General features: G+C 36.6%; 1 protein-coding gene across 1 annotated transcript in view; it reads right to left on the reverse strand.

The window, feature by feature from the left end:
* CNTN1 (contactin 1) overlaps window positions 1-23334 on the reverse strand; it is a 228760-nt gene that overhangs the window by 35853 nt on the left and 169573 nt on the right. The window contains exons 8-15 of the mRNA XM_064655893.1: window positions 22724-22820; window positions 22393-22574; window positions 21072-21196; window positions 18936-19053; window positions 17203-17353; window positions 16596-16723; window positions 14651-14826; window positions 3432-3552 (exon numbers count right to left, since the gene is read on the reverse strand). Coding sequence (XP_064511963.1) covers window positions 3432-3552; window positions 14651-14826; window positions 16596-16723; window positions 17203-17353; window positions 18936-19053; window positions 21072-21196; window positions 22393-22574; window positions 22724-22820 — 1098 coding nt within the window. The remainder of the gene's footprint in view (window positions 1-3431; window positions 3553-14650; window positions 14827-16595; window positions 16724-17202; window positions 17354-18935; window positions 19054-21071; window positions 21197-22392; window positions 22575-22723; window positions 22821-23334) is intronic.

Consider the following 23334-nt stretch of genomic DNA (forward strand, 5'->3'; position numbering starts at 1 on the left):
AAAGTTAAGAAGAGAGTGTGCAGGTACATACATATGAGTAAACGGATCTTTGTCTTTAAAAGACATCACCGTGTTGTAAGCTGTGCTAAAACCCCCAAACTTATATTAGTTAGGTAATCCAAATCTTAGCACCTACTTAAAACCTTGGCTTATATATATTTTCAGATCATTCTATTCACATTGACTGTTCTGGTTTTGTTATTATGCTTCTGTTTTATATGATACACAGTTATTTGATATATATTAACTGCTGTGTAAAAACAGATACAACTGTTGAGAAGTATTTTCTCATTTCACATTCAGACACAATAATATGCCAACATGATTCAGATAATTATCCAACAATCTGACTAAACAAGTCCCAGAGAATACTAAAAAAACCCAACAATAACATGATACATTTCTCTGCAGTATTTACACAGAAATCACAGAAAACCAAAACAAAACCAACTCAACAAAAAGAATGCAATGAGATTTCTACATCATATCTAAACACAGTGTGTGCCAAATGTATCTTCAGCTCTTGAGCTCTTTATTTTCTCTGTACATCTGAGCAAAAGGACTCAAATAAAATTAACTGAATCAAAGACATATACTACTAGTTTCAATTAATGTATCCTTCTAACAAGCAAGCAATTTCATTCCTCAGACCACCCTTTCAAGGTAAGGACTAAATATGTCACTGCATGTGGAAACAGCCTCTTACATCCTTCACAGAGGATGCACAAAGCAGAAGTTGTTAAGAGTTGATTTTTAAGATGAGGGTTGTTGGTCAACTCTCCATCCTGGTAACACACATATCTGCTACCCCAGCTCTAAGGACACAGGTAGGTAAGGCCTGATGAGAGACCCGATACAGAAGCCCTCAGGCTGAAAGATATGAAAAGGTCATGAGTCCCAGCAAGTTTCCTTCTTTCTTCAGGAGATATCTCTTAGAGCTTCTCACCTCACCATCAATATCTGAAAATGGAATGTGTCATGATGACTTAAGGTCCATCTAGTTTTTTGATTTTCCTAATTTTTATAAGTTTTATAAGTAGTTATATAGCAGAAGTAGATTTAGAAGCAGCAGCCCTTATTCCCTTACTGTTAGCACAGAAGCAACATAGATTTTAACCCTATTACCCCATTCCATGCTCCCCATATCAATTCTACCCCCTGAATTCCAGTAGAAATGCTTAGTCTCCCTTTAAGATAGGCCTGTTCTGTTTAGAGAATGCTTGTACCTTGGCCTAAACCACAAAAGTACAGTCAAGAACTGGCTGAATATATGCCCCCTGTACCTCAAAGATGAAGATTGATGAAAAAAGGGTCTTGAAAAGCCCCCAGCCCCAATTCCCCAGGAGTGGGATGGGGATGGATCAGGGCAAAAGCCACAGGGTGGGTGAAACCAGGGACTGGAGAGAGAATATTATAAATTGTAACACCTGAGACACGGAGGTGTGCGTGTCTTGTAATCTTATGCTTCAGAGACACAAATTAAAATCCTTTCCATATCTCACCTCCAAAACTAATTTGCCTCAGAGTTTTTTTTTCTCCCTGAATTTTTTTTAGGCATCAGTCAGGAAACACCAAGGGCCAGCTGCTCCCTCAGGAAAGCTGAGACAGGACCCACAACTAACCCCAGAGTTGACAGTTCTTTCAGTAATGGGGCACAGTTCCACAGGGCAGAGCAGCAGTCCTAGAAACTAAGGGCAGTGAGCCAGGTGCATCCAAGTGACAGACTGCTGCATATATCCAAGAAGTCCATCCAGGAGACAGCTACTCAGAGCACAGGCCTGAAGCACATCCAAGAGGCAGGGCCAGAGACAGAGATGGAAGCAGGCACATTTGTAACACAGCCCCAGTCAGGGCAAGGTCCAGGGCTGAGCTGGGCAGGGCTCCTGGCCCATGGGCAGCTGCATAAGTGGATGCACTGGGTGAGGCTGGGCAGGGCCAGTAAGGTCTGCTGTGCACTAAGGGGCCTCACAGTCTTTAGTGTGCTAATATCACTAGCAATTCTGAACACATCAGCAATTTAAATAAGATCACATAGAACAATCCATATGAACTGTTAAATTGTTTTGTGGACTGACAAAATATCATCATGTGCGTGCAGTGACAGCGGCTATCCTTTACCACTTCACTGATGAGATGCTCTGGAACCCACCCCTGTTTTCATACTTTGCTGTTGCCTCTTTCTATCAATGCAGTGAAACCATAATGTAACCTTTGTCATATTTCATATTTACCCTTGCCCCTGTAAGATGCTGTCTTCCACTGACAAAACTGGTACTAAGAATTACTCAGCAGTAAGCAGAACTGTGTTCACTGTATTAGTATCTAAATGTTGAGCATAAAACAAATGTTCATGTCTTCCACAACATAACCTCTGAGCAATGATTCTAACTACTGGCTTGGAAAGGGAATCAGAAGCTACATAAAGCACCTTGTCTCTCCTTTTATTTTTAAAAGGAATTTCTTACATAATACTTAGGAACATTAACAGAGACTTCTCTTTCAGTTTGCAGATATATTCTGCAGTTTCACCATTTATCATATTTGCTTTGACATTTTTTCCAAAACTGGTGACCAGTCACAGGCAGTTGACACCCAGTAAAAATTTAATACAGAAATATTCAAGTCCACAACATCCTCAGATGACAGAAATTCAGAACCAAGACACTGGCTATACTTCAGCTGCTATACAGCTCTAGAGCACAACTGGAAGGTGGGGCAAAACAAAAAAGCAATGCAGCTGAAAGTAAAAGTTATGTCTGCTTTGAATTGTCAGCACTACAGACCATTAGCACTTCTGAATGTGTTATGCCTAGAGGAACAAAACAGAGCAAAATGCCCAAAGAATGTGAACTTAACTCACGTTATTAAAATTTCACATTGTAACAGTTCTTGTAGGATACATATTATATGAGCAAGAAAAGCATTTTGAGACTGCATTTAACACTTAACAGACATGAATCAGTTAAAACCTGAATGATAAACTTAAACTCAAATGTCCTGGTTTCATTTGAAAACTAGGAATCCTTTTAATCTAGGCCTAGTATTATACACAATAATTTAATCCATAAAGCTTTATAAGAGCAGAGAAGAGGCTTAAAATGTTATATATTGAACACATTGAAATGATCCTTGAAATCTATTTTTAATATTAAACATCAAATTAAACTTTCTAAAAATTGCTTTAACATACAGAAAATACCTATAATAAAAAAATCTTTATTGCTTTTCAGGAAAATACATACTCAGTTAGACCTCTAAATGTCTGCAACAGAATGAGTACCCTGAGTAGACTTTTAGGCCTTTACATGTTCATGCACGTCTCATTTTAATTTGTCATGTATTGATGGGAAATAATATATTCTAAACAATTAGGAACACTGCTTGTCCAGGTAAAAACCAGCCATATTTCTGTATTACCTTGAGGACCTTACCTCTTACCACAAGGTCTGCTGAAGCTGATGAGTTGTCCACAATTGTCTGAGCAGTGCACATGTACCTCCCTGCGTGCCGCAGCTGAACATTTTTAATGAGCAGCTCACCATTGGATTTAATCTGTCACAAAAACAGCAGTAAGTGAAACTGGTAAACATCCCTGTACAGCTATGCAATATCTGTCTATACATCCTCTCAACTGATCTACAGTGGTTCCTATTTCCAAAAAGTGCTTGCTTTGAGAACAAAACACCCTCAAAGATAAATCCGATTTATAGGACAGCTGTTGAAAATGTCTTGTGCTTCCTGAGGAGCAGCTGCTGTTTACTGGACATGGAAATCCAGACATCTTAGAAAATGTTTTTTACAAGCCCTTTTACTGTTTGAAAACCATATCTGAACATTGAGTCAAGAATTCATTCATAAACTACCATCAGATGATTTTTCTGCACATTACTTGCTTTTCTTATGCACACTGGCATGATGACATGTCATGGTGTCCTACTGAAAGAGCAGGATGCTGTTTGGCTCTTCCTTACAAGCCTAAAGCAGTATGAGAGTTTTTATCACAGATAGGCTACAATCACAGCCTAAATAAAGGTGCACCAAGACCTGCCCTGCACCCTCAGCCCTTCCTGGTGATGCCCCTGTCTGACTGTACATCGGCTCAGCTCTTGCTGTTCCTTGGCAAACAGCAGAACACCCAGGGAAGCTATTTACCGTTCAACAAGACTCATACACTCATCATCAAAGACCCTAATCCTTCCTCAATACTCTCCACCAATGGCAGACTATTGGGAATTATACAGCCATGATTTCAGATGTCTGCTGCTACCTGTGTCTGCACAGAGAGGCAAAACAAAGTATTTTTGTCCTATGACACTTCCATGAACACACTGAGTAACTGGATGTGTACCAATAAAACAAGGAATAGAAAAGAGACCACTATATACACCACAGCTATTCTTAATGAAAAACACATTTTATGTGAAGACATTTACATAAATGTTTAAAAATAACACAGTCAAAATGTTTTGCTTATCTATCCTGCATTTTATTACACAAAAAGATTACTAGGCTAATTCACTGCATTATACATGTGTTAATATTAAAGGTATTTCAGAAAAAGCCATATGTTCTCTCCAAAATACATCTGATTGCTTTCATGGAAGTAAAAATGCTACAAAAAATCCAGATGGATTTATAACACACTATAGCAAAAGGGGCAACATTCAGATTTCCTAATTCACTGAAAATTGTTCAGAAATACAACTAAAAAACCCAAATCAAACCCTGAGATAATTCACTACAATCCGCAAACCTTCATATGCCTGTACAAAAGGATTTCAGATGCAAAACAATATGTAAAAAAAGAAACAGCTAAATATTTAGGTGTAAGAACTAGTGCTAGCATCATCGCAGGTTCTAGGTAACAACAAAAACTTTCAATACAATCTTGAATATTATGGGCTGTGCCTCTGCATGTAAACATCCAGAAGAAATGAAATAAAATTATGCCACCCAGCATATGTTTCCCAATTGAAAAGGATGGGGGGAAAAAGTAAGGTTAAATCTTTTCCAAATGTTCTGAAACTAGAATGAGAGTTCAGAGTCTATATTTAAGGGACATTAAAATACCCAGATAAAAATATTTTTCTTTTCCAAAGTCCTGTGATGATTTTTGCTGCCAGGTTCAATTTCTGCTGGCATAAAATTTCAGCACCAACTGAAATCTGTTAACACTGGCTTTTTTTGGTCCAACATAAGAATTCACATCTTTAAGAAATTACTGTGGTAAATCAGTAAAAGGAGAATCAAGCAACATGAAAGAAAATGCTCAATTCTGGCTAGCTGATTGCCTCATAGGGTCAGCAAGAAATGCAGATTACACCGTACCTTCTCTCTTTTTGAGTGACACAAGTGCTGTTAGCGATGATCAAACAGATCAGTTGGATCAGTGAACAATTACATATTCTTGATATATTTCAGACCATTTATCTTTTAGTTATTATTAAACTATGTCCATGTCTATATATATATATTTTCACACTTTTCACTCAAGGTTAACATGACACAGCTTTTAATTTAATTTGCCAAAGTGCATGCAGTACACAGAGATGAGAGTATTCTGGGATAGTAGCATTTCTGTGTTGGTGCCTGCCAGCTTATTCATAAGAACTAAAGGGAGAGTGCTATCAAGGACAGCATCCTTTGAAAGTCTGCAGGATTACTGCATAAGCTAACAGTGTCTGGCTGCCTGACTAACTACATGTAAGCCCTACAGTGGCCTAAGCAACGCTGTCCATGGCTTTCAGGAAAAAAAATCAGTGGGAGTGTCAGTAGTTCTATGGGAACGGAGAAGTCAGCTACCTACTCCTCTGCCCTCCAAAAATTACAACAAAGAAGCTGCAAAAGTTCAAATTCCTTGAATTTTCAGTTCCTGGTTTTTGTTTGGTTGTTGGGTTGTTTTTTTTCCAATCCTGTTCTTATTGGTTTTGGTTTTAATAAAGAAGACAGACAGGTCCTTATTTGACTGCTGTGTATAAATCTTTAGTTCATTAACACTAAATGTCATTCTAGAAAGAACCACACTGCCTTTGATTCTCTGATCATTGCTTGCACTTTAATCTGCAAATAAACATAATCAAAGGTTGGGCAAAACAACAAGGTTTAGAAAAACTGCATAAACAGAATACTCATGATCATATTATTACTTGAATAATAAATGTTTCAAATTCTTAATAGGCTTAGTACTCATTCCTAAGTTAGTACTTTAATTAAAATACTTTATTATATTTACTAATGATAATATTGTCCATATACTTGCCCTAACAGTAATTTCCCTTACAGGAACTTGGTCTTAAAATCTAAATGATGAAAAACAGATAGGAAAACGTAACATAATTTAAAAATCAGCAAACTATAGATATAGTATTGTATCTTGTTGGTTCAGAAGCTCTCCTGGAGCAAGGTTTTATGCATTTGGTAATGAAGGTTTCCATACCTCAGAAGAAGCCTAAGTTCTTGGTGGTAAAAGAAGAGCTTACAAAGCAAATAAAGAGCATGGGCATCAGCGAATTCTGTCCACAAATTAGATATGAGTGTACTGTATGTTTTCGTTCAAAAACCTCAGTACAGCAATGTTTAAAAATGCCTTCCTTAACTCAGAGAAGACTGAATCACAGACTGGAAATAGTGATAGCAGCACTCAAGGATGTTCCAATGGTATCTGTGGTTCACCACGCAGTATTTACCAAGTTTCAAGCAAAGACTTCCATCACATAAGCTCTATATTTATGATTTAATAGTGATGTCAAAAATAGCATTGTGACCTATAAAATAGCAAAGACCTATTTCTGATGTTCATTGTTCTCTTTTGACTATCACCTTTGCCAGCACCCCGTATTACTGAAAGCCATCAGAACATGCCCCTGTGCGATCAAAACTCATTTACTCGAATTCAATATTTTGGTTGAAAGCAGTATTCCCTCTCAGAGACAATGAAGAAGCTTAGGTTAATATAAGATTAACAAGCTCTTTGTAATAATAAAGCTAACTTGGCAGAAATAGAAGAACCTGGTAAGCAGAGACAGCCTTTTTTTTTTCCCATTCAATTTCTAAAATTAGACATCTGAGCTTCAGCACTATTTAATACACAGTTGTGGTAAAATGATAAGAGAATTGATAAGAAATAATCAGAGATGGGATTCTGGGTGATAAGATCAGTTTTTCCAAAGCTAGAAATAATTTTAAAATCTTTTTCAATTACTTGTACCTAAAATTATTAACTCTAAATGAGTTCACGTGAATTGGTTTGATCCTGCCATTAGAGGATATGCTATGTTGTTGCTACAAGTAGAACAGATAATCCAACAGCTGCTGAGGAATGTTAATGTAAATGTGATTGTAGCTGTTTTCCTGATATCAAGATCAGATATAACATGGGGACAACACCACCAGTGCAGCTCTATTATCTTAATCCTATTCACTGGAAAGCTTCCCTTGTTTTGTTTTATAAGCCACGGATGACATGATAGTTACAAAAAACTCAGCTGGATAAGGACGACAGTCTTTCCCTCTGAAGAATATCTTCCTTCAGTGAGCTATATTTATATGTAAAGAAAGTACTGTGCTAATTCTACCCTTGAAATGTCGATTGGGAAGTATATCCAACAAATATATTATTCTTCTCTATTCAGGATACCACTGAGAATGCTTCAGGACACTGTGCTTTGTAGCAAGATCTCTGTGGTGATACGCCTTGTTATTTCATTTCCAACAGCAGAAAAAACCTTGTACTTGATCACATATGCTCATGGCTTACAACTTTATGGCTGATGACAAAAATTCACAATACACTGCAAACTACATTTCTGTGAGCAGTGCTCATACTGGGCTTCTTCAGCTCCTGCTACCTAACCAGGGATGGTACATGGATTTTCGTAGCTTGCTAAGTCTCACAGGCACATAAAAGTTACAGTCAACTGCTTTTGCAAAGTATTTCTTTAATTCTAGCACAGAGGTTGGCAGATCTTCATCCTTAAACCAACTACAATTCTTCATGCTGGAAATAGCACTGCAGATTAATAATAGGTTTCCTCAAAGGCTTCTGTCAGAGACAACTGCTTGTTGGCTTCACCCTCAGCACTATGTCTTCTGCTTTCCTTCCCCTCCTTGTTCTTAACCACTGACTCCATCCATGCCATTCCACGCTCACTACATTACTATTAGGCCTTTGCCTCTAAATATTACCCCAAATCTAGCCAAAATATGTTATTTTAAATTCTTTCATGTCTAAAGCATCTCCCTAATATATCACGACACTGAAAGCAATGTATTAAGACAGTGCCTTCTGAGAGTCTTGGGACTTATTTTCAGAAAAAAAGGCAGTAGGTAGCTGATTTGGTTGGACATGCTTCATTAACAGTCACCTACTGCCTCCATATAATCGACAACTGTACTAAATAAGCTCACTAAAACTCTGGTTTCGTTCCAGTCCATAAATAACCTCTTCTTCCTTGTCACTGTGTAACTGAACTTTCCTGTTTTGACTAACCTAAGGTCTACGATAAGGCAACCCGTTTAGTGGATGAGGGAAAGGCTGTGGATACTGACTACCTGGACTTTAGTAAAGCTTTTGACACCATTTCCCACAGCATTCTCCTGGAGAAGCTGGCTGCTCATGGCTTGGATGGGTGCACTGTTCACTAGGAAAAATCTAGCTGGATGGCTGGGCCCACAGAGTGGCAGGGAATGGTGCTACATTCAGTTGCTGGTTGGTCCCCAGTGGTATTCCCCAAGGCTTAGTATTGGGGTCAGTCCTGTTTAATATCTTTATCAATGATCTCAATAAGGTATTGAGTGCACTCTCAGTCAAGTCACAAGCAACACTAAGATGAGTGGGAGTGTTGATTTGCTGGAGGGTAGGAAGGCTCTGCAGAGGGATCTGGACAGGCTGCATCAATGGACAGAGGACAACTGTGTGAGGTTCAACAGGGCAAAGTGGTTGAGTCACCAACCCTGGAGGTATTTGAAAGATGTGCAGATGTGGCAATTAGGGACAAGGTTTAGTGGTGGACTTGGTAGTGCTGCGTTAACAGATGCACTCAATGATCTGAAAGGTCTTTTTCAACCTAAATGATTCTACGACTCTATCTAAAGATTTTACTCCAATTCTTCAGTTCTTTCAAACTTTCTATTCATTTTCTGATCTGTAGCTGGAGCTAGACTACACCATCTGCAGGGAAAGCAGTAAAGAAAAATTAAAATGAAAATTCTTGTATATTTTTCTGTTGTAGAAAACTGTGGAATCATAGAGTCATAGAATAGTTTGGGCTGGAAGAAAGATTTATACAATAAAACTAAGTGTCTCCTATTGTAGCAAGAGCATGCAGTAGAACTTTGTTTACTAGTTGTGGAACTGCAAACAATAATAATTTACATAAAACAGGCATGTATTAACCCATACTCCTCTAATCTGAATTTTTTATAGTTCAACTTGTTCTTTGTGGTTTACAAAACCATCAGTTCTGAGAACATAATGTTTTGGCAAACATTGTCTTCAATCTAGAATTCATCCCACCTATTTTGAGAAATCTGTAATGGATTTTTGTGTTTGAATTAAACACCTTTATCAGTTAAAGAAACAGGCCCTTCCATGTCTGTTTAATGTAAAGTAACTGGCCACATATATCCAGAATATTACAAATGTCATCCTGTAAGACTGCAAAGCTTTCTGTCTTTTAGAGAGGCATAAAGTAAGAGGAATAATATTTGCAAAAGGAAAAAAATCCTTTGAGAATACAGTGAAGTATATACATAGTCCAGCTTCACTGTATGATAGCTGGAGGGATACCAGAGCTAGTTATGTATGGACAGCTTGGATTTAGCTGCATAGAGCCTGAGCTGTGAGCCCTGCAAGTTGTATGCTGAACCTATCTGTCTGCCTTTGTGCCATGTCCCTGAACACTGGAGAGCACACTGCTAAGTCAGAATGCACACTTCAGAGTCAGTGTGGATTCATCAGGTCTTAATTCCTGCTCTGTAGCAGTCATGACACCAAGATGTGCCAGCATCAACTTGAAAAATGCCCCCTTCGTATGAGAAAATGTGAGTAAGTAACAAGTCAGATATCTCTACGACAAAACTTATCATCTGGCCTTACTGTATCTTTCTATCACCATTTAGTCTTTATTTAATTCTTACAGAAGAAAGCTATTTGCAAGCATAGAATCATAGAATATGCAGAGCTGGAAGGGAACCATCCAGTGTAGGATCCCAAAAATATAATATCAGCAGAGAAGGAGCTGATGAGATTATGTAGCAGGTCATGGACAGCAGGAGCTGGGAGAAACTCCTTGCTCTGAGAACACTCCATCACAAGACCTATTAATATTCAGCTATGTTGATTGACCTGTCTCCTCCAGCAAGATATGGAAAGACTTCGTGATGATGTTATCAGACTATGAAGAAACCCCTTTGTCCTTTTCCCCCCATGTGGTCCTAAAAAAGGAAAATATTAATCACTTGTGTAACTGTAGCAGAAAATTGTGTAATCCTCTAGTTAGCATGATCCATCCCCTAATTAACATAGCTCGTCCTCCTCATTAACATGTCCAACCTCCAAGGCCCTTAAATTGTGTTCTCGTGCTCAATAAAGTATTCCAGTTTATACCCCATACCTGGAATCGCTTAGTTTTTGACTGCCCACTATCGGGATCATTGAGTCCAACTCCTGACCATGGACGGGACAGCCCCAAGAATCCCATCATGTGCCTTAGAGTATTGTCCAAATGTTTCTTGAACTCAGACAGGCTTGGTGCTGTGACCACTTTGCTGGGGAGGCTGTTCCAGTGCTCAACCACCCTTTGGGTGAAAAACCTTTTCTTGATATCTAACCTAACTTGTAAAGCTATTTAAGTATAGTTATTAAAAATAAAATGGTGACAAAAATATCAGGGTTTCAGGTTCACTGATTTTGCTTAAGACAACTTGTAAATAATGTAGCAAATAGGAATACTGCTGGTATGCAAAACATTTTAAAATGTATGTGTGTCATTATGTGACTAAGACTACTAAAGCCTACATTTGGACTCTTCCTAATCTACTTACAAGATTCTGACTTGAACCAGTTAAATTATGAAGTTCTTCCTGACTATCCACACAAATGGACTCAAAAGTAAAAAAAAGAACAGTAACACACCTTCACATATGAAAGGTTTTTTTTGTAATAAACTTAAAAGAACAGTCATATTTGGATAGTATTTACATTTTTTAATATATAACAAAAGTAATCTTTTCAATCTTTAAAAACACATGACAAAAAGAAGATCTATAAAAAGTGATCAAACGTTGGCATTTTCCAGACTACTTGAAGTGCTGTATCTCTTTGAGATTTGAAAGGATTGATAATGTTTAGTTTGTCAATTAAATAATCAGAGGAACAACCATAAATAAAGTCAAAAGTAATCAATTTAATAGTAAGATTTTGTAGACTCCATTTAATTCTTTGGAAGTTAACCAATTCATATACATTTTTCCATCTTAAATATTGCTGTCACAGGAAATAAAAACAGCACTGGCAAATGTCCTTTTGAGAAATGAATTTTAGTACTAACGTAATGCAAATTAGTTTTGCCTTCAGCCATGATGGAGATACCAAAGCTTCCATTTAAAGAAAGAACAGTGCAGAGATTTACATGAATTTCATTAGCATTTCATTATGTGTATGGGATGACAACATTAGTATTATTTTGAGAACTGAAATACTGTGACACTATCAAGTTTCAGCATGTTGATCTGCACAGTCACATAAATTAATAGTGATATTATCAGGAAGACAGATGAGGATCCTTCATCAACAGGAAATTATAGCACAGAGTGCAGGCTTCACATACCCAGTAATTTTAATATTCATGATGGAATATCTTTTTATTTTGTGTTTGTGAAGGGTTGCATGGCAGCATGGGACTTCACTGTTTCAAGCCCAGCAGTTCGTGCTGCTGCTCACAAATCAGAACAGTTCACCCTTTGCATTTGGGAAAGCCTGAACAAACCTGCCACCCAGCGACTTCAGCTCAGAACTGCTAGAGATGGAAACGGGCAGAAGAAAATCCCTTTGTTTGCACAGGAAGGAGAAAACCCCTTAATGTAAGAATACAATAAATGAATGAAACAGAAATATAAAAAGTTCATACTCCTCTTAATTATATCCTATATAAACCTTTGTACTGGATTTGCTGAATTTGTTAAACATTCTATATTTGTTATTACTTAAGCGCTGAATAACCTAATAACTACAAATGCAGACTTCAAATGCAATCCTACTGTCCCCAGTAAAGACTAAGCTGCCTGTGAAAGAGGAATGGAGATTATCTGCACTTGCTTTGCATTTGAAAGCCCAAAAGTAAGTCATAGGCACACACTTTACACACTGAAAAGTAAATTAACTGATGTTTGGACCTAACCTAAACTACAACTGTCTAAGTGAATTAAGAGTTAGTTGTTCTTCAGTTCCTTCTGAATCCATCCCTTTAATCTCTTGGAAAAGGAAATATTCCAGCACAAGATTTAACACCCACATGAAGTGAAGCACCTCTTTCTCTCTCTCTGCAGACCACAAAAAGTCTATAGAGACCAAGGTAGTCTAGTAAAGTTAGGCTAATTTGGTTTTGAAATCAAGCATTTCAATAGTGTCTAAAATATTGTGGAGTTAATTAGAATTTGGGATCAGGAGTCCAGGACCACTGGCTCTCTGGAAGATGAAACAGGGGGGAATTATATATCATCAATTTTCTAAGAGAATCACACACTTTTTGAAGCCCTTACATGGTTCCACATTTGTTCACTTGAGGTTATTTGCTAGAAAGTGCTCTAAAATCAGGATAAACTTTCAGAATTAATTTACCCTAAAAGAAAAAAAAATCCAATTTCCTTTTATTTCCATTATTTAGAGGAAAACCCAAAAGTATCTATTAGTGATATAAAAATTTTTGTTCAACACATGACCCACAGATGAAGAAAGTTCAGATTCCTTTCTCTTGCATTACAAACTCCTCTGATAAAAGCATTTTTACCTTCCATATCACTGATTCATCAACACTTTCAGCCTGATTTTCTGTTTTATGGAACACAGTTTCTTTGTACGACTTGTGTCAGGTAGCTAAAAGAAATCAACTAAATAAAATCTAACACAGAGTGGTTTTATTTGCTCTTTTACAAGGAATAAATTTATTGGGGCTTTACTCTTCAAGTTCTTATTTTGACTGACACTCTGACTCATTCCAACCTTTACCAAAGGGCAAACAAATGCCATTAAGAGGCGATTCAAGCTTTTTCATGGTATTCCTATGTATTGATTACTACCAAAGTGTAAATATAAACATATCAAAAGTGTGGCTTAGTAGCCACATGAAGAAAATATTTTGAAAGATGTCAGCGTACTGATGAAGATCTACCCTTTTTTTAAATTCCCGAGGTAATACAAAATAGACTGCAAACTGCTTACTGCCCTGCTACTGAGTCTGGACATAGATTTTCAGGAGATTTATTGCAGAAAGTGGTTTATGTCATTGAGTTTAAATGTTTTAAGATGATTTTAGCATACTTCTACTGGACTGTTGAACAAGGGCTTGTTCTCTTACTGAAAGAGAGCAACGTGACTTCTTAGGGATGTTCTACAACTCAGCAAATGAGCAGGTTGAGGCAACTCTGACTCCTCAAAGGGCTGGTTTGTTCCAAATCAGACTAAAATAGTTATGCTTGAAACATCTTTTCACATGGAGATAAACAGATACTGAAAGAGAAAAAAAGAATCTCTTGGTCCATGTAAAATCAGATAATATTGCCAGCCTAGCAGGAGGACTGCAGGAGGCACTGTTACATGGTACATAATTTTGAACATGGAGCTGAAACTAAGCACACAATCCCTGGTGTTTCCAGATACTACAGGTATCATTAGCAACCTTTTCTCTATATATCCACAGTTCCTCTTGGAAGCACAAAATAAAAAGGTATATAAATTTAAGGATTTTTGTATAATTTAAATGAAGAACGACAGAATATTTACACACATAGGCAAACACTGAGGTTGTTGAATACTAGGTAAATCAGCATGTGATCAGACAAGAAAGGACTTCTAATAGAGATATTAATTTTGAATAAGCCTGATAGAAGACTCTAAAAATATAGTCATAGATGCAAATACAGAAGAACTATGATTCCTCTTTCTATGTGTCAAAATTAGTGTCTTTGTATTAACTTGTTTAGCCTTTACACAAACTCTTGCTCAGTGTTTACAGACTGTTTGACTCCTATCCACCATCTGGCCCAGTCTTGTGCCAAATTCCAGAAATGCTGATGAGAAAAACACGGGTAAGTAAAAATGAACGCATATGCAGACTTTTTTGGAGATAATTTGCACCCTGTTTACTACAAGGCTACCTATTTACCAGCTATTTTTACTAATAACCAGAGTGGGATTTAACCAAGGTACCAAAATACTTACGTCAATTTATATACCTGATTTCAGGTATCTACCTGCAAGTGTCTATGTGTGTCTGTAAGGTGTCTAAATTGTAATTCTATTTTATGTTCTCGGCCTACTGCATCTTTCTGGACCTGAACCAACACAACAGAAGAAGTATACCAGAAAAGAGAGCTATTCACAACAAAGAAAACTAGGTTTTCCCATATTAAATAAGGATCTGTAGTATCTTACCATAAAATTCCTTTCATAATGTTCGTGCTCTTTCTCAAAATCTATTACAAAGCCATTTAGAGACCAAATAAATGTCAGGTCTAATGTGGGATCATGGGACGCAATGCATTGCATGGTAGCATTCTCTCCAACGGTGACATCAACATTCAACGGAGCTAAAGTAATCCTTGTAGCTTCTGTGAAGTTAATGGCAAACATGGAAAATTCCAATAAATAAATGTTTATTCCAATGTAAGCTTAGCTCCATAACTGTTTGATTATACATTAAACTATGCCTTCAAACTCCAATTTGCATGTTATTCATACAGTTACATTTCAAAGGACCAAACTAAAGAGAACAAAGAAAACCTTCTACACCTAAAATGCCTGAGACTCTGAGGATGGCACAACTACTGGCTTTTGTAGTACAGAGCATCTCATAGTGCATTGGAGCAACCAGTTAACATTCGAACTCCAATCTTAGCTGTGGACACACTCTTAGGATACTTGCTCCATTCCAGTGTGGTGGTGCCTGTATGCTCAGCATTTGGTTCTACCATCACTGATTTTCTAAATGTATACATAAATATTCTACTAGTCTAAAATGTTGCTGAAATAGTGGACCAGTGGCAGGGAACAAGCAGCATCTGGGAAAAACCATCAGACTTTGCAGTGCCTGTCAGTTTCAGATTTAACTTTTTCATTTCCTGTAGTCACGCACCATGTCCGAGACGTTTTATGGGTCATGTAATGTGCTTGGGAATGCCAGTTTTAAAGCATTCTTCATCAACCTTCATCATTGTCCACCTTGTCCACAATGTGAAAACAGTTTTGAAATATGTCATCTGACCCTTCTGTTTCTGCTATGATGTCTTATTATCTTGGTGTTCATTTTTAGATGAATCAGAGCAGAATTCTTCAAAATTTAAAATTTCTTTATACTACTTTATAAGGTTTACAAACATATGGTTTAAGTGTTCCACTGTGTGAATTTAGTTTGCAAATGTTCTTCCTGATTTCAGAAGGTATGATATAACTATGAAGGGTCTGGATATATTTAGTTACAAAAACTTTCAAAATACTTAAATGCCTGAGAGTAATATTAAGACATATGTAACAGCAGAAGATGATAAAAAGTAACTGAAAACATAAAGTAAAATTTTACAACTCATTTGGTATATATCATCCAGGAAATTGCTTTCATATGATCTGGTACTACAGATTAATTCTCACATTAGTACATCACTATTGTGGCAATGAGCTGACACATCCAACATAACTTCTGGAACAGAGATAAAAATGTATCTGATAAATGACTCTCCTATGATCAGTGGTACTTGATAGACATAGTTGTTACAGAATGTTGTCTTTTCTGTCTGTAGTTTAGAGTTATTTAACTATTTGACATCAGATTTAAAATACATAATTAAGGATATCAGTACTCAATCAATAAACACTAATACTCATAAAGGAAGAGAATTTAGTAGCACAATCATAAGGCTATATGCCCTTATCTCACAAATTTTATGCAAATTCCCTTGAACATGCATACTCCTCTCTCAAATCTGCTTACAATACAAAAAAAAAAAAAAAAGAAAAAAAAGAAAAAAAAGAAAGGTCAGTAGGAGTGCCCTTGCTCTCAGTTGAGGCTCCAGAATCTCACCTTAGTGTGAGTGCTAAGCTACCAAATTGAAGGAATGCATTAAAATATGTCAACTTAATATATCTGATTTAATAATCTCTTATGGATAAATCAACCCTGAAAATTGAGATACAGTGATATAACTGCTGCAAATAAACCCAGTTTCTTCTGAGCAACATGCTTTAAAAGCATCAATTCACTCTTAATGAGGAATTAAATTAGAAAGAAAAAATACGGAGCAGCTTGGAATGCTGGAGCAAAACATTAGTGATTTTGAATTGAGGGAATATAGCCAAAAGAAACTAATACAATTCAGAGACTTACCTGTCATTTCTAGAACACCAGTGCTATTAGCTTTTCCTCGGTTATTTTCTGCAAAACAGGTGTAGCGACCTTCATCCAGCTTTGTTACATTGATAATTTCCAGACTCCCATCGTCCCAGATACGTATGCTATGGAAAGTGCAAAAAATATATCAAGAGCAATTAGGGTTTATATTTGAAACCAATGTTTACTCTAGAACTGTAGTAAGCAAAAGAACAAACTACAAACATCTTCTGAAAACTCACATCTCACTACTGGATTTATAAACACCCTTATAGAAGAAGATATTTAAAGAGACTGTGGCAGGATTAGATGTCTCGTTGCTGGAGCACGAGCACATACTTCTATGCATTTGTACTCATTCAAATATTTTTCTTAGAGTTTTATGATACAATTCAATTCTTAAATGTAACCAGCACCAAAGAGACTGGTTAAAGTTGGATACCCTACTAGCTATTTGGATCCACACTGTCAGCAATATTTCAGCATACTATTTTCCTGAAATTACATATTTTCCTGTCCCTGAATTCTTGAAAAGGGAGAACTAGATAGAAATATATGGCAATGTTTTTAAGGCTCGAAGTGTTCACTAACAGTCAATACTAACCGGCTCCCATTTACAAGCAATTCTGTTCCTTTGCTCCAGGAGAATTTTGGCTTAGGAGCAGCTTTAGGCTTGCATTCAATGATTACACGCCCCCCCTTAGCAGCTAGGATTTTCTTCTTCATAGGGTTCAGTTCAAAAGTAGGAGGTGAAGCTGAAAGCAAAAATTAACACAAAGTATTGCTGTTAGTGATTTACTGCAAAAGAAAATTTGTTTGCAACATGCAATAAATGACAGAACTACTGAATTTTTTACAAATGTCCATTATTTAGACCAGTGAGAAAAATATTAAGGATACAGAGATGTGGTGGGAAGTAGATGGTGACCTAAAAGAAACAGGAAAAATAATTATGTAGTTCTGTGCTGTGTTACATTAGAGGTTTCTTTCTGAAACTTCCATCTAAGCTTAATCTAACAAGATCAAAGTCCACTGAAATCAATAGGAAGTTCTTCCCTTTCAAAAGGCCTTTTGATCAGTCCTAATAAAATTCAGATTCCTGGAGATGAATCTTTGTAACAAGTTCCTCACTCAATCATACTTTTCAGTGATTTTAACCCCTCTCCAGGAACTCTAAGGTTGTGCCCTTCTTTGTAGTTTTTTGTTTGGCCAGCTGGCCCTAGGTGCACTCTCAGATGTACAAGAGTAATGACACATGACTGTAGCAAGCACCTTGCTTATGTTTTTGAGGTCAGATCTTTGCTTACTGATTTTCTCTCTATCTAAAACCGAATAAAAGAAAAAAATCATTTAACTATTTTGCATCCTGGCATACCATTGTTAATCATGCCAGCAAGTGTGTGCACAGTCTGAAGAAATAAGGTTATTAGCTAATTACAGAAGTACAGAGCAAAACTCTGACAAACATCCACATCTTACCAACACCAAATTTTGAAAGCAAATGCAAAAGGTGCTCATTGTGTGTAATCCAGGCTGGTAGTGAGTACATAGTAATGGAAGAACAGCGTAGGATGAGGTATTGTTCTGCAATGGATTGGGAAAACCAATAATATTTCAGGTCTTGGGAAAGTCTGAAAGCAAGTGTGAGATGGAAAAGAACCCAGAGTAAGTACTGCAGGGAAATCTAGGAAAACCCTGTCATACAGCCAGTGCACCTGCTCTAATGACATCAACAAAAACATCAGAAATTGCTTTAAGGCTGATCACTCTGGATCTGAAAGTTAAATTGATGCTCCTTAGGAGAACAATGGATTAATAACAACATCCAGCCATCAAATGGCACAGCTCTATTGCACGCAAACATTGTGGCTTGGCTTTAATGGGTTGTAGAAGGCAAAAGCAAAGGGAGAGTGAAGAGGAAGAGTTTCAAAGGCCTAGTGACTGACAATACGGTTTCTGAAACAGCAGGTTTTACCCCACAGAACAGTGAGCATAGGTGAGTAAAAAATAAAATGCTTCTCAACCAGTTATGCAAGCTTGAAAGTGGAGGCAGCAACTCTACATGCTGCATATGATTTCCACACTATCAGTTTCTCTGAGGAGTAACAGCAGTAGACAAACATCAGAAATAATACAGCAAACATGCCTCATAAGTTAGTAACTTTATCCTGAAGTTGTTGTCAAAATCCAGGTAGAGAGCTCACATAAACCTCACCTAGACTGAGTGAGGGTTCTTAGCTTTATCCTCACAGGAATCTGTTACCAAAAAATACTTGCAAATACGACTGCTATATTACACAACTCTGAAATAGTAAATAGAGAAATAATCCCACTGACCCACAATCTTCAGTTCAGCATTTGCATAAATAATTCCATGCTTGTTTTCTGCTATACACTGGTACATGCCGGCATCGTCAAAGGTCAGACTTTGCATTCTTAGTTCACCTTTCCGGAACTGAAACACAGAATCAATAAAACAATAAGACATTAATACAGACTACATATGCTGAAGAATTCACACTCATCCACATTCTTTTTTTTTTTTTTCAGTGACATTGGGTTCACCTTCTTTTTTAAAAGAAGATTCGGTATTGTTCAACACTTTCCTGGAAAAGTCCTAGATGAGTGGCAGCAGATAAATTTACTCTTCAGTCCCCTGTTATCATATCAATGCAAACACTACTGATTCAGAAGTGAGAAACAAGGAACTGAATTAATTTTATGCATATAAGCTTTGTTATGCCATGCTCACTGTTCAGTACTTTTTATTGTATGTACATTGTTTTACAACAATAAAAAGTCAAAGCAAGCCCCAATAAGGTAGGAGTTTTTCAGAAGATTCCCCTGGGAGATAGTATAAACTATTTTCTATATACTTTAATATAAAAAAGAAAAAATGATAAATCAAAATAAGATACTTAATCTATTTTTAAAAACTGTGTATAAAAATGCACAAAGTGAGGTGGGGTATTTTGTAAATTACAAATAGATGTCAATTGGTTCTTGAAAGATCATGTTAATAAATCGTTTTCTTGTGAAAATCAATCCGAAAAGGTTTAACTCTTGTATCTAAGTATATTGGAGTGCATGGAGCAATGAAAGATTAAAAGAATACTATTTACCTGAAAAAAGAACATATTAAAGGAAACATATTTCATGTAAAAAGGAAACATTTTATGTAAAACAAGAATCTTTGTTTTGTGCTAAGTGAAATACCTGATTAAAAATTATCTGATTTAGAAACAAGCTGTATTTTCAAGGCAATTAGCATATTTTTGCTATCTTGCATTTGGAAATCATCTTAACATCACATTAACACACAGCATAATCTTCCAGTGTACTACTGGAGAATTATACACCACTTTCTGCAATCAAGTATGCAGATCTTGTCAGTGAAAGCCAAGTACCATCAAGGAACTTGCTTGTAAAACTATTTGTTTGCAATAACTACTGAAGCTAGACAACAGCATTGCTTTTCCAGGTTTAAGTCATCTCCATATGGCAGATGGTGATATCCCTGTTCTCCCTCCAACCTCACACATTTTTCTTAAGGTAATCAAAAAACAAGCTGCCTCATTGTCTTTTTTTGTTTGCTTGCCAAGATCAGAGTCACCATAGCTCAACAGATGCAGCACTACATTGTGCCCTCTCATAATCTCTTTGGTTTTTAATGGCTTTTCATACAGAATAAGCAATAGACTTTAAATACATTGTTGAAATGTCTGGACAAATTTTGCCCACAGAAACTGCGCATGTCCCAGCCCTGCAACTGTTCAAGGCCAGGCTGGATCGAGCTCTGAGCAATCTGGTCTAGTGAAAGGCAACCCCACTCATGGCAGAGGGGTTGGAACTAGATGATATTTAAGGACCCTTCCAACCCAAATAATTCTGTGTTCCTGTGACAGAAAATCTACTTAATTTATACAACATATCCAATGTAACAGAACTAAATTATTTAATAGTACCCCTTTAAACTTCACATCAGCTAAACATTTGCAACATTCTGTGTCTAAAAAAAAATGTGAAAAAATACAGGATAAAGAAACACCACTGATAATTTAATTTCTTCTCATATCTCCACTGACCCCATTTTTCTTATATTTTCAAAGACACACTCATGTCTAATGTGGCAAAAAGGATTAATTTTAAAGAGTAGATGATAGACATTTTTTTATCCAGAAAAATGAGCATTTATCTAAACAACAGGCCTGAAGAAAAAGAGATATCCATCTCTCAAACATATGGTGAAAAGATAAGTTCATAATTCAAAGCTGAACACTAAATAGCCCGAAGAAATGAGAAGATTGAGATAAAACTTTAAAAAATAGATTTCAATGACTAATGCAAGTGTAATCAGCAAATATGTGTATCATTATAATACATTTTTTTAAACCTTTTAATAATGCATGGTTCAAAATATCATTTCTATCAGCTAAGCAATCAGTCCAGCATCATCTATGCTAATATACTTACCGAGGCACCATTCTTCAACCACCTAATTGTTGGAATAGGCTTGCCTGTAGCTACACAAGGCCAGTACAGGTCACTGCCTATATCCTTCTCTGTGTCATTGATATGTTCTACCCACTCGGGAGCAGCTGAGGAATAAAATAGATAATGCATTGTTAATATAGCACATACATATTTAATGAGCATTATGTTGTACTAATTCCACTGCTTTTCCCATGATGCTTAAATGGGAAACACAAAGTAATGATGATAACTCAGCAATGCACCAGCACAACAAAGAATGAAGAAGTTTCTATCTTATGACATAGTCTCAAAATAACTTCAAACTACTTTCTATGAGAAGAAAATATGGAATTGAAATAATGACCTGAATGACCAAAGACATAAGAGACTGCTTATATTGATCTGTAGATTATACAATGCAGAAATTACTCACAAACATCATAAAAATGATAGTTAAATGACATGAAATTGTGCACAACTATGTATGTACTAAAAGGATCTCCAAGAAATTATTCTCTTGGTCCAGAGAGGATATTTTAAAAAATTAATACTGAAAACAGTCCAGCATTTTTGCTTTTGCTAAGCAAACAAACCTATTTATTAGCTCTACTTATTTTAAGCAGTAACAACCATCCCACACTAATGTTGAATGTATCCCATTGAAGTTCTAGCACTAACTGAGGATCTTAACTCAGATGATGTTCTGTACAGTCAATGAAAAGAGACAGAAATCTTCTGAAAGTGATTCAGATGTTATGTGTGACCTTTTCGTGCCACAGTTTTGTGGCACAAGTCTCAGTCAATGAGTCAAGTTGGGATGATTCCACTTAGCAGTAAGATACTATGTTTTTATTACCTAATTTAACCAAATGCATAAAGGGAAGTGACAGAGTGTAGAGGAATGAAGAACTGAGCATAGCTGATAAGAGACAGAGCTAAGGCAGAAACCACAAACAAAATGAGAAAACCATAAAGCATAACAAACCCAGTGGTCTCTTTTTCTTCCAGGAAGTTCTTTCACTTCATGTACTCTAAATTGATATAATTTCTATTATGCATAATGACATTAAAACTAACACACTAACTGTCAAGGTGTATATACCACCTGTTATAACCAGACAAACTGAGTAGTCATTCAATTATCACACAAATGTTACGACTGGCATTTAATGCGTGAGTTTTGATTTTGCTCTATTAACTTGAACAGCAGCGTGTGAGGATGAAGGTATGAATCAACACTGACATCAAGTGTGAAAACATAGGTATTTCCAACATAAGTAAAAGCAACATAGATCATCAAGAACAAAATTATGTCTCCTACCTTGTACATAAACTCTTGCTTGATGTTTATCTTTTCCTTTATAGTTTTCAGCTTCACACTCATAAAGTCCTTCATCTTCGTACTGAATATTGAAGATCTTAAGAACTGCACCAGACATGCTTATCTCAGCAGTGGCTGGCATGGGTTCAAGGTATTTACTCCATCTCAGTTCAGGAACCGGACTTGAAAAGGTATAGTAAAGTACAAATCAGCAAGAACTGGCTGTTAAATTGCAGACTACAAAAAGAGCATTTGGTCATCAAACATGTATTTTCAGTCCCTGAAATATGAAAGCAAACAGTGCTCTACAATAACTTTAAAACACACTTACTTTCCAAGAGCAAAACACTCCAGTGTCACGTTTTGCCCCAGGAGAGCGTACGTGTCCTTGAACTTCACCTTGATATCAGCAGGATATACTTTTGCTCCTAACACAAAAAGAAAGATTCTCAGAAAAGGCACGGCAGAAAGTTACACAGCTAGTAAGATTTCCACACTTCAAAAAAACTGTTCTTAAAATTCCAGACAAAATTCTTCTCTACAGTGAATAAACAGCCTGGCCATCCACAAAGTCTGACTAAGCACTGAACTTTTACTAGTAAGGCATAATTGTTTTACTCAGCAAATTGTTTTACTAGTAAGGTATAATTGTTTTACTTAGTTTTACTAGTTAGTTTTCTCTGGATGACAATGCCTAACATTTTTTACAGAATTTTTAGAAGTGCAATGATGGATGTACTGTCTGTGTGGGCAGACAAAACCCGAGTCTCTATTTTCCACAGATTCTTTTTGGAATGGATGGAATATTCTGAATTACTTTGAATTTAAGCTCAATTTTATCTTAGTTAGGGTATGAAGGAGCTAGAGCATGCAAATCTACAGCTTAATGAGGGCACAGGGATGCAAATGTAATCAAATCTACCTACTAGTGATCCCTGTATA

This window comes from Pseudopipra pipra, chromosome 5, assembly GCF_036250125.1.
Source record: "Pseudopipra pipra isolate bDixPip1 chromosome 5, bDixPip1.hap1, whole genome shotgun sequence".
Classification (NCBI taxonomy): Eukaryota; Metazoa; Chordata; class Aves; order Passeriformes; family Pipridae; genus Pseudopipra; species Pseudopipra pipra.